The following is a 12,225-nucleotide window of genomic DNA, read 5'->3' as shown; positions in this document are numbered from 1 at the left end:
CTTTGAGGAGCTGTTGTTCAATTTAAAGGAACCATTCAGAGAAGTAGAGTCACCATCTGAGAGAGACAAGTAGAAAGAAAGAGCGATGTCACATCACAGGTGTCAGGTTACAGGTGTCAGGTTACAGGTGTCACATCACAGGTGTCACATCACAGGTGTCAGGTTACAGGTGTCAGGTCACAGGTGTCACATCACAGGTGTCAGGTTAGAGGTGTCAGGTCACAGGTGTCAGGTCACAGGTGTCAGGTTACAGGTGTCAGGTTACAGGTGTCACATCACAGGTGTCAGGTTACAGGTGTCAGGTCACAGGTGTCAGGTTACAGGTGTCACATCACAGGTGTCACATCACAGGTGTCAGGTTACAGGTGTCAGGTTACAGGTGTCAGGTTACAGGTGTCAGGTTACAGGTGTCAGGTCACAGGTGTCACATCACAGGTGTCAGGTTACAGGTGTCAGGTTACAGGTGTCAGGTTACAGGTGTCAGGTTACAGGTGTCAGGTCACAGGTGTCAGGTTACAGGTGTCAGGTTACAGGTGTCAGGTTACAGGTGTCACATCACAGGTGTCAGGTTACAGGTGTCAGGTTACAGGTGTCAGGTCACAGGTGTCACATCACAGGTGTCAGGTTACAGGTGTCGGGTTACAGGTGTCAGGTCACAGGTGTCACATCACAGGTGTCAGGTTACAGGTGTCACATCACAGGTGTCACATCACAGGTGTCAGGTTACAGGTGTCAGGTTACAGGTGTCAGGTTACAGGTGTCAGGTCACAGGTGTCACATCACAGGTGTCAGGTTACAGGTGTCAGGTTACAGGTGTCAGGTTACAGGTGTCAGGTTACAGGTGTCAGGTTACAGGTGTCAGGTCACAGGTGTCAGGTTACAGGTGTCAGGTCACAGGTGTCAGGTTACAGGTGTCAGGTTACAGGTGTCAGGTCACAGGTGTCACATCACAGGTGTCAGGTTACAGGTGTCAGGTTACAGGTGTCACATCACAGGTGTCAGGTTACAGGTGTCAGGTCACAGGTGTCACATCACAGGTGTCAGGTTACAGGTGTCGGGTTACAGGTGTCACATCACAGGTGTCAGGCTACAGGTGTCAGGCTACAGGTGTCAGGTTACAGGTGTCAGGTTACAGGTGTCAGATCACAGGTGTCACATCACAGGTGTCAGGTCACAGGTGTCAGGTTACAGGTGTCAGGTTACAGGTGTCAGGTCACAGGTGTCACATCACAGGTGTCAGGTTACAGGTGTCAGATCACAGGTGTCACATCACAGGTGTCACATCACAGGTGTCAGATCACAGGTGTCACATCACAGGTGTCAGGTCACAGGTGTCAGGTTACAGGTGTCAGGTCACAGGTGTCACATCACAGGTGTCACATCACAGGTGTCAGATCACAGGTGTCACATCACAGGTGTCAGGTCACAGGTGTCAGGTTACAGGTGTCAGGTCACAGGTGTCACATCACAGGTGTCAGGTTACAGGTGTCAGGTTACAGGTGTCAGGTTACAGGTGTCAGGTTACAGGTGTCACATCACACGTGTCAGGTTACAGGTGTCACATCACAGGTGTCAGGTTACAGGTGTCAGGTTACAGGTGTCAGGTTACAGGTGTCACATCACACGTGTCAGGTTACAGGTGTCACATCACAGGTGTCAGGTCACAGGTGTCAGGTCACAGGTGTCACATCACAGGTGTCAGGTTACAGGTGTCGGGTTACAGGTGTCAGGTCACAGGTGTCACATCACAGGTGTCAGGTTACAGGTGTCACATCACAGGTGTCACATCACAGGTGTCAGGTTACAGGTGTCAGGTTACAGGTGTCAGGTTACAGGTGTCAGGTTACAGGTGTCAGGTCACAGGTGTCACATCACAGGTGTCAGGTTACAGGTGTCAGGTTACAGGTGTCAGGTTACAGGTGTCACATCACAGGTGTCAGGTTACAGGTGTCACATCACAGGTGTCAGGTTACAGGTGTCAGGTTACAGGTGTCAGGTTGCAGGTGTCAGGTCACAGGTGTCACATCACAGGTGTCAGGTTACAGGTGTCACATGACAGGTGTCAGGTTACAGGTGTCGGGTTACAGGTGTCAGGTCACAGGTGTCACATCACAGGTGTCAGGTTACAGGTGTCACATCACAGGTGTCAGGTTACAGGTGTCACGTCACAGGTGTCACATCACAGGTGTCACATCACAGGTGTCAGGTTACAGGTGTCAGGTTACAGGTGTCAGGTTACAGGTGTCAGGTCACAGGTGTCAGGTTACAGGTGTCAGGTCACAGGTGTCACATCACAGGTGTCAGGTTACAGGTGTCACATCACAGGTGTCAGGTTACAGGTGTCAGGTTACAGGTGTCAGGTTACAGGTGTCAGGTCACAGGTGTCAGGTTACAGGTGTCAGGTTACAGGTGTCAGGTCACAGGTGTCACATCACAGGTGTCAGGTTACAGGTGTCAGGTTACAGGTGTCAGGTTACAGGTGTCAGGTCACAGGTGTCAGGTTACAGGTGTCAGGTCACAGGTGTCAGGTTACAGGTGTCAGGTTACAGGTGTCAGGTTACAGGTGTCACATCACAGGTGTCAGGTTACAGGTGTCAGGTTACAGGTGTCAGGTCACAGGTGTCACGTCACAGGTGTCAGGTTACAGGTGTCACATCACAGGTGTCAAGTTACAGGTGTCAGGTTACAGGTGTCACATCACAGGTGTCAGGTTACAGGTGTCAAGTTACAGGTGTCGGGTTACAGGTGTCAGGTCACAGGTGTCACATCACAGGTGTCAGGTTACAGGTGTCACATCACAGGTGTCACATCACAGGTGTCAGGTTACAGGTGTCAGGTCACAGGTGTCAGGTTACAGGTGTCAGGTTACAGGTGTCAGGTCACAGGTGTCAGGTTACAGGTGTCAGGTCACAGGTGTCAGGTTACAGGTGTCAGGTTACAGGTGTCAGGTCACAGGTGTCAGGTCACAGGTGTCACATCACAGGTGTCAGGTTACAGTTGTCAGGTTACAGGTGTCAGGTCACAGGTGTCAGGTTACAGGTGTCAGGTCACAGGTGTCAGGTTACAGGTGTCGGGTTACAGGTGTCAGGTCACAGGTGTCAGGTTACAGGTGTCACATCACAGGTGTCAGGTTACAGGTGACGGGTTACAGGTGTCAGGTCACAGGTGTCACATCACAGGTGTCAGGTTACAGGTGTCACATCACAGGTGTCAGGTTACAGGTGTCACATCACGGGTGTCACATCACAGGTGTCACATCACAGGTGTCAGGTTACAGGTGTCAGGTTACAGGTGTCAGGTTACAGGTGTCAGGTTACAGGTGTCAGGTCACAGGTGTCAGGTTACAGGTGTCAGGTCACAGGTGTCACATCACAGGTGTCAGGTTACAGGTGTCAGGTTACAGGTGTCACATCACAGGTGTCAGGTTACAGGTGTCAGGTTACAGGTGTCAGGTCACAGTTGTCTGGTTACAGGTGTCAGGTTACTGGTGTCAAGTCAAAGGTGTCTATCACAGGTGTCAGGTTACAGGTGTCACGTCACAGGTGTCACATCACAGGTGTCACATCACAGGTGTCAGGTTACAGGTGTCAGGTTACAGGTGTCAGGTCACAGGTGTCAGGTTACAGGTGTCAGGTTACAGGTGTCAGGTCACAGGTGTCAGGTTACAGGTGTCAGGTTACAGGTGTCAGGTTACAGGTGTCAGGTTACAGGTGTCACATCACAGGTGTCAGGTTACAGGTGTCACATCACAGGTGTCAGGTTACAGGTGTCAGGTTACAGGTGTCACATCACATGTGTCAGGTTACAGGTGTCAGGTCACAGGTGTCACATCACAGGTGTCAGGTTACAGGTGTCGGGTTACAGGTGTCAGGTCACAGGTGTCACATCACAGGTGTCAGGTTACAGGTGTCACATCACAGGTGTCACATCACAGGTGTCAGGTCACAGGTGTCAGGTTACAGGTGTCAAGTTACAGGTGTCGGGTTACAGGTGTCAGGTCACAGGTGTCACATCACAGGTGTCAGGTTACAGGTGTCACATCACAGGTGTCACATCACAGGTGTCAGGTTACAGGTGTCAGGTCACAGGTGTCAGGTTACAGGTGTCAGGTTACAGGTGTCAGGTCACAGGTGTCAGGTCACAGGTGTCACATCACAGGTGTCAGGTTACAGTTGTCAGGTTACAGGTGTCAGGTCACAGGTGTCAGGTTACAGGTGTCAGGTCACAGGTGTCAGGTTACAGGTGTCGGGTTACAGGTGTCAGGTCACAGGTGTCAGGTTACAGGTGTCACATCACAGGTGTCAGGTTACAGGTGACGGGTTACAGGTGTCAGGTCACAGGTGTCACATCACAGGTGTCAGGTTACAGGTGTCACATCACAGGTGTCAGGTTACAGGTGTCACATCACGGGTGTCACATCACAGGTGTCACATCACAGGTGTCAGGTTACAGGTGTCAGGTTACAGGTGTCAGGTTACAGGTGTCAGGTTACAGGTGTCAGGTTACAGGTGTCAGGTTACAGGTGTCAGGTCACAGGTGTCACATCACAGGTGTCAGGTTACAGGTGTCAGGTTACAGGTGTCACATCACAGGTGTCAGGTTACAGGTGTCAGGTTACAGGTGTCAGGTCACAGTTGTCTGGTTACAGGTGTCAGGTTACTGGTGTCAAGTCAAAGGTGTCTATCACAGGTGTCAGGTTACAGGTGTCACGTCACAGGTGTCACATCACAGGTGTCACATCACAGGTGTCAGGTTACAGGTGTCAGGTTACAGGTGTCAGGTCACAGGTGTCAGGTTACAGGTGTCAGGTTACAGGTGTCAGGTCACAGGTGTCAGGTTACAGGTGTCAGGTTACAGGTGTCAGGTTACAGGTGTCACATCACAGGTGTCAGGTTACAGGTGTCACATCACAGGTGTCAGGTTACAGGTGTCACATCACAGGTGTCACATCACATGTGTCAGGTTACAGGTGTCAGGTCACAGGTGTCACATCACAGGTGTCAGGTTACAGGTGACGGGTTACAGGTGTCAGGTCACAGGTGTCACATCACAGGTGTCAGGTTACAGGTGTCACATCACAGGTGTCAGGTTACAGGTGTCAGGTCACAGGTGTCACATCACAGGTGTCAGGTTACAGGTGTCACATCACAGGTGTCACATCACAGGTGTCAGGTTACAGGTGTCAGGTTACAGGTGTCAGGTTACAGGTGTCAGGTTACAGGTGTCAGGTCACAGGTGTCACATCACAGGTGTCAGGTTACAGGTGTCAGGTTACAGGTTACAGGTGTCAGGTTACAGGTGTCAGGTTACAGGTGTCAGGTCACAGGTGTCAGGTTACAGGTGTCAGGTTACAGGTGTCAGGTTACAGGTGTCACATCACAGGTGTCAGGTTACAGGTGTCAGGTTACAGGTGTCAGGTCACAGGTGTCACGTCACAGGTATCAGGTTACAGGTGTCACATCACAGGTGTCAGGTTACAGGTGTCAGGTTACAGGTGTCACATCACATGTGTCAGGTTACAGGTGTCAGGTCACAGGTGTCACATCACAGGTGTCAGGTTACAGGTGTCGGGTTACAGGTGTCAGGTCACAGGTGTCACATCACAGGTGTCAGGTTACAGGTGTCACATCACAGGTGTCACATCACAGGTGTCAGGTTACAGGTGTCAGGTTACAGGTGTCAGGTTACAGGTGTCAGGTTACAGGTGTCAGGTCACAGGTGTCACATCACAGGTGTCAGGTTACAGGTGTCAGGTTACAGGTGTCAGGTTACAGGTGTCAGGTTACAGGTGTCAGGTCACAGGTGTCAGGTTACAGGTGTCAGGTCACAGGTGTCAGGTTACAGGTGTCAGGTTACAGGTGTCAGGTTACAGGTGTCAGGTCACAGGTGTCACATCACAGGTGTCAGGTTACAGGTGTCAGGTTACAGGTGTCACATCACAGGTGTCAGGTTACAGGTGTCAGGTCACAGGTGTCACATCACAGGTGTCAGGTTACAGGTGTCACATCACAGGTGTCACATCACAGGTGTCAGGTTACAGGTGTCAGGTTACAGGTGTCAGGTTACAGGTGTCAGGTTACAGGTGTCAGGTCACAGGTGTCAGGTTACAGGTGTCAGGTCACAGGTGTCACATCACAGGTGTCAGGTTACAGGTGTCAGGTTACAGGTGTCACATCACAGGTGTCAGGTTACAGGTGTCAGGTTACAGGTGTCAGGTCACAGTTGTCTGGTTACAGGTGTCAGGTTACTGGTGTCAAGTCAAAGGTGTCTATCACAGGTGTCAGGTTACAGGTGTCACGTCACAGGTGTCACATCACAGGTGTCACATCACAGGTGTCAGGTTACAGGTGTCAGGTTACAGGTGTCAGGTCACAGGTGTCAGGTTACAGGTGTCAGGTTACAGGTGTCAGGTCACAGGTGTCAGGTTACAGGTGTCAGGTTACAGGTGTCAGGTTACAGGTGTCACATCACAGGTGTCAGGTTACAGGTGTCACATCACAGGTGTCAGGTTACAGGTGTCACATCACAGGTGTCACATCACATGTGTCAGGTTACAGGTGTCAGGTCACAGGTGTCACATCACAGGTGTCAGGTTACAGGTGACGGGTTACAGGTGTCAGGTCACAGGTGTCACATCACAGGTGTCAGGTTACAGGTGTCACATCACAGGTGTCAGGTTACAGGTGTCAGGTCACAGGTGTCACATCACAGGTGTCAGGTTACAGGTGTCACATCACAGGTGTCACATCACAGGTGTCAGGTTACAGGTGTCAGGTTACAGGTGTCAGGTTACAGGTGTCAGGTTACAGGTGTCAGGTCACAGGTGTCACATCACAGGTGTCAGGTTACAGGTGTCAGGTTACAGGTTACAGGTGTCAGGTTACAGGTGTCAGGTTACAGGTGTCAGGTCACAGGTGTCAGGTTACAGGTGTCAGGTTACAGGTGTCAGGTTACAGGTGTCACATCACAGGTGTCAGGTTACAGGTGTCAGGTTACAGGTGTCAGGTCACAGGTGTCACGTCACAGGTATCAGGTTACAGGTGTCACATCACAGGTGTCAGGTTACAGGTGTCAGGTTACAGGTGTCACATCACATGTGTCAGGTTACAGGTGTCAGGTCACAGGTGTCATATCACAGGTGTCAGGTTACAGGTGTCGGGTTACAGGTGTCAGGTCACAGGTGTCACATCACAGGTGTCAGGTTACAGGTGTCACATCACAGGTGTCACATCACAGGTGTCAGGTTACAGGTGTCAGGTTACAGGTGTCAGGTTACAGGTGTCAGGTTACAGGTGTCAGGTCACAGGTGTCACATCACAGGTGTCAGGTTACAGGTGTCAGGTTACAGGTGTCAGGTTACAGGTGTCAGGTTACAGGTGTCAGGTCACAGGTGTCAGGTTACAGGTGTCAGGTCACAGGTGTCAGGTTACAGGTGTCAGGTTACAGGTGTCAGGTTACAGGTGTCAGGTCACAGGTGTCACATCACAGGTGTCAGGTTACAGGTGTCAGGTTACAGGTGTCACATCACAGGTGTCAGGTTACAGGTGTCAGGTCACAGGTGTCACATCACAGGTGTCAGGTTACAGGTGTCGGGTTACAGGTGTCACATCACAGGTGTCAGGCTACAGGTGTCAGGCTACAGGTGTCAGGTTACAGGTGTCAGGTTACAGGTGTCAGATCACAGGTGTCACATCACAGGTGTCAGGTCACAGGTGTCAGGTTACAGGTGTCAGGTTACAGGTGTCAGGTCACAGGTGTCACATCACAGGTGTCAGGTTACAGGTGTCAGATCACAGGTGTCACATCACAGGTGTCACATCACAGGTGTCAGATCACAGGTGTCACATCACAGGTGTCAGGTCACAGGTGTCAGGTTACAGGTGTCAGGTCACAGGTGTCACATCACAGGTGTCACATCACAGGTGTCAGATCACAGGTGTCACATCACAGGTGTCAGGTCACAGGTGTCAGGTTACAGGTGTCAGGTCACAGGTGTCACATCACAGGTGTCAGGTTACAGGTGTCAGGTTACAGGTGTCAGGTTACAGGTGTCAGGTTACAGGTGTCACATCACACGTGTCAGGTTACAGGTGTCACATCACAGGTGTCAGGTTACAGGTGTCAGGTTACAGGTGTCAGGTTACAGGTGTCACATCACACGTGTCAGGTTACAGGTGTCACATCACAGGTGTCAGGTCACAGGTGTCAGGTCACAGGTGTCACATCACAGGTGTCAGGTTACAGGTGTCGGGTTACAGGTGTCAGGTCACAGGTGTCACATCACAGGTGTCAGGTTACAGGTGTCACATCACAGGTGTCACATCACAGGTGTCAGGTTACAGGTGTCAGGTTACAGGTGTCAGGTTACAGGTGTCAGGTCACAGGTGTCACATCACAGGTGTCAGGTTACAGGTGTCAGGTTACAGGTGTCAGGTTACAGGTGTCAGGTTACAGGTGTCAGGTCACAGGTGTCAGGTTACAGGTGTCAGGTTACAGGTGTCACATCACAGGTGTCAGGTTACAGGTGTCAGGTTACAGGTGTCAGGTCACAGGTGTCACGTCACAGGTATCAGGTTACAGGTGTCACATCACAGGTGTCAGGTTACAGGTGTCAGGTTACAGGTGTCACATCACATGTGTCAGGTTACAGGTGTCAGGTCACAGGTGTCACATCACAGGTGTCAGGTTACAGGTGTCGGGTTACAGGTGTCAGGTCACAGGTGTCACATCACAGGTGTCAGGTTACAGGTGTCACATCACAGGTGTCACATCACAGGTGTCAGGTTACAGGTGTCAGGTTACAGGTGTCAGGTTACAGGTGTCAGGTTACAGGTGTCAGGTCACAGGTGTCACATCACAGGTGTCAGGTTACAGGTGTCAGGTTACAGGTGTCAGGTTACAGGTGTCAGGTTACAGGTGTCAGGTCACAGGTGTCAGGTTACAGGTGTCAGGTTACAGGTGTCAGGTCACAGGTGTCACATCACAGGTGTCAGGTTACAGGTGTCAGGTTACAGGTGTCACATCACAGGTGTCAGGTTACAGGTGTCAGGTCACAGGTGTCACATCACAGGTGTCAGGTTACAGGTGTCGGGTTACAGGTGTCACATCACAGGTGTCAGGCTACAGGTGTCAGGCTACAGGTGTCAGGTTACAGGTGTCAGGTTACAGGTGTCAGATCACAGGTGTCACATCACAGGTGTCAGGTCACAGGTGTCAGGTTACAGGTGTCAGGTTACAGGTGTCAGGTCACAGGTGTCACATCACAGGTGTCAGGTTATAGGTGTCAGATCACAGGTGTCACATCACAGGTGTCACATCACAGGTGTCAGATCACAGGTGTCACATCACAGGTGTCAGGTCACAGGTGTCAGGTCACAGGTGTCAGGTTACAGGTGTCAGGTCACAGGTGTCACATCACAGGTGTCACATCACAGGTGTCAGATCACAGGTGTCACATCACAGGTGTCAGGTCACAGGTGTCAGGTTACAGGTGTCAGGTCACAGGTGTCACATCACAGGTGTCAGGTTACAGGTGTCAGGTTACAGGTGTCAGGTTACAGGTGTCACATCACACGTGTCAGGTTACAGGTGTCACATCACAGGTGTCAGGTTACAGGTGTCAGGTTACAGGTGTCAGGTTACAGGTGTCACATCACACGTGTCAGGTTACAGGTGTCACATCACAGGTGTCAGGTCACAGGTGTCAGGTCACAGGTGTCAGGTTACAGGTGTCAGGTTACAGGTGTCACATCACACGTGTCAGGTTACAGGTGTCACATCACAGGTGTCAGGTTACAGGTGTCAGGTTACAGATGTCACATCACAGGTGTCAGGTTACAGGTGTCAGGTCACAAGTGTCACATCACAGGTGTCAGGTTACAGGTGTCACATCACAGGTGTCAGGTTACAGGTGTCACATCACAGGTGTCAGGTCACAGGTGTCACATCACAGGTGTCAGGTTACAGGTGTCAGGTGTCAGGTCACAGGTGTCAGGTCACAGGTGTCAGGTGTCAGGTTACAGGTGTCAGGTTACAGGTGTCACATCACAGGTGTCAGATCACAGGTGTCAGGTTACAGGTGTCAGGTGTCAGGTCACAGGTGTCAGGTCACAGGTGTCAGGTGTCAGGTGTCAGGTTACAGGTGTCAGGTGTCAGGTTACAGGTGTCAGGTTACAGGTGTCAGATCACAGGTGTCAGGTCACAGGTGTCAGGTCACAGGTGTCAGGTGTCAGATCACAGGTGTCAGGTTACAGGTGTCAGGTTACAGGTGTCAGGTTACAGGTGTCAGATCACAGGTGTCAGGTCACAGGTGTCAGGTCACAGGTGTCAGGTGTCAGGTTACAGGTGTCGGGTTACAGGTGTCAGGTGTCAGGTTACAGGTGTCAGATCACAGGTGTCAGGTCACAGGTGTCAGGTCACAGGTGTCAGGTTACAGGTGTCAGGTGTCAGGTTACAGGTGTCAGGTTACAGGTGTCAGATCACAGGTGTCAGGTTACAGGTGTCAGGTTACAGGTGTCAGGTTACAGGTGTCAGGTCACAGGTGTCAGGTCACAGGTGTCAGGTTACAGGTGTCAAGTTACAGGTGTCAGGTGACTCACTGCTGATCTCCTGGTTGCCGTTGGTTAAGCTGGATCTCTGCGTGTTGCCCTCCGACAGAACTCCTGTCAGCCGGTCCACTGAAACAGGAACACAGACAGATTCAGCCTCCGACCCGTGTCCTCCAGGGTTAGGTACCCTAGGTATCCTAGGTTAGGTTACCCTAACCCAACAGTTTCAGGCTCCGACCCGTTTCCTCCAGGGTTAGGTATCCTAGGTACCCTAGGTTAGGTTACCCTAACCCAACAGTTTCAGCCTCCGACCCGTGTCCTCCAATTCAATTCAATTCAATTCATTTTTATTTATATAGCGCCAAATACAACAGATGTCATCTCTAGGCACTTAGATAATAAAGTCCAATTCAAGCCAATTGGAATTCAATTAATTGTAATCATAATTCTTCATAAAATAATCCAATTCGTTCATATAGAGCCAATTCAAAAACAATTTCCTAGCTAAGGAAACCAACAGATTGCACTGAAAACTTTTTCTTTTTCGGTCCAATCTCCTGTCCTGAGCGTGCCTGAGGCGACTGTGGAGAGAAACGACTCCCTTTTAACAGGAAGAAACCTCTGGCAGAACCCCAGGGTTAGGTACCCTAGGTATCCTAGGTTAGGTTACCCTAACCCAACAGCTTCAGCCTCCGACCCGTTTCCTCCAGGGTTAGGTACCCTAGGTACCCTAGGTTAGGTTACCCTAACCCAACAGCTTCAGCCTCCGACCCGTTTCCTCCAGGGTTAGGTACCCTAGGTACCCTAGGTTAGGTTACGCTAACCCAACAGTTTCAGGCTCCGACCCGTTTCCTCCAGGGTTAGGTACCCTAGGTATCCTAGGTTAGGTTACCCTAACCCAACAGTTTCAGCCTCCAACCCGTTTCCTCCAGGGTTAGGTACCCTAGGTACCCTAGGTTAGGTTACCCTCACCCAACAGCTTCAGCCTCCAACCCGTTTCCTCCAGGGTTAGGTACCCTAGGTATCCTAGGTTAGGTTACCCTAATCCAACAGTTTCAGGCTCCGACCCGTTTTCTTCAGGGTTAGATACCCTAGGTATCCTAGGTTAGGTTACCTTAACCCAACAGTTTCAGCCTCCGACCCGTTTCCTCCAGGGTTAGGTACCCTAGGTTAGGTTACCCTAACCCAACAGTTTCAGCCTCCGACCCGTTTCCTCCAGGGTTAGGTACCCTAGGTATCCTAGGTTAGGTTACCCTAACCCAACAGTTTCAGCCTCCGACCCGTTTCCTCCAGGGTTAGGTACCCTAGGTATCCTAGGTTAGGTTACCCTAATCCAACAGTTTCAGGCTCCGACCCGTTTCCTTCAGGGTTAGGTACCCTAGGTATCCTAGGTTAGGTTACCCTAACCCAACAGCTCCTTACCTTCACCGATGGCTGCCAGGAGCAGCGGCTCGGCCCTGGGGGCGTGAGGAGTGTCGGCCCTGAACAGGTTCCTGGAGGAGGAGGTCCTGACGTCGTGGCCTCCTTCCTCTCCTGGTTCTCCTCTTGCTGTGGCCTGCACCAGGTCTGAGAACAGGGTCGCTCGCTCCTGGAGGAGCTCAAGCACCTCCCGGTCCTTCTGCTGGATGTCCGCTGCAGGAGGAGAAAGAGTTAAAAAGAGAAGGAGGAGGAGGAGGAA

General features: G+C 51.3%; 1 protein-coding gene across 1 annotated transcript in view; it reads right to left on the bottom strand.

The window, feature by feature from the left end:
- arhgef2b (rho/rac guanine nucleotide exchange factor (GEF) 2b) overlaps positions 1 to 12,225 on the bottom strand; it is a 54,707-nt gene that overhangs the window by 9,214 nt on the left and 33,268 nt on the right. Inside the window, exons 15-17 of the mRNA XM_075466435.1 lie at positions 11,970 to 12,179; positions 10,599 to 10,676; positions 1 to 56 (exon numbers count right to left, since the gene is read on the bottom strand). Coding sequence (XP_075322550.1) covers positions 1 to 56; positions 10,599 to 10,676; positions 11,970 to 12,179 — 344 coding nt within the window. The remainder of the gene's footprint in view (positions 57 to 10,598; positions 10,677 to 11,969; positions 12,180 to 12,225) is intronic.

The sequence above is a fragment of the Odontesthes bonariensis genome, chromosome 5, assembly GCF_027942865.1.
Source record: "Odontesthes bonariensis isolate fOdoBon6 chromosome 5, fOdoBon6.hap1, whole genome shotgun sequence".
In the NCBI taxonomy this organism is placed as follows: domain Eukaryota; kingdom Metazoa; phylum Chordata; class Actinopteri; order Atheriniformes; family Atherinopsidae; genus Odontesthes; species Odontesthes bonariensis.
The sequence above is the reverse complement of the archived record's forward strand: the minus strand, read 5'-3'. Positions and strand labels throughout refer to the sequence as shown.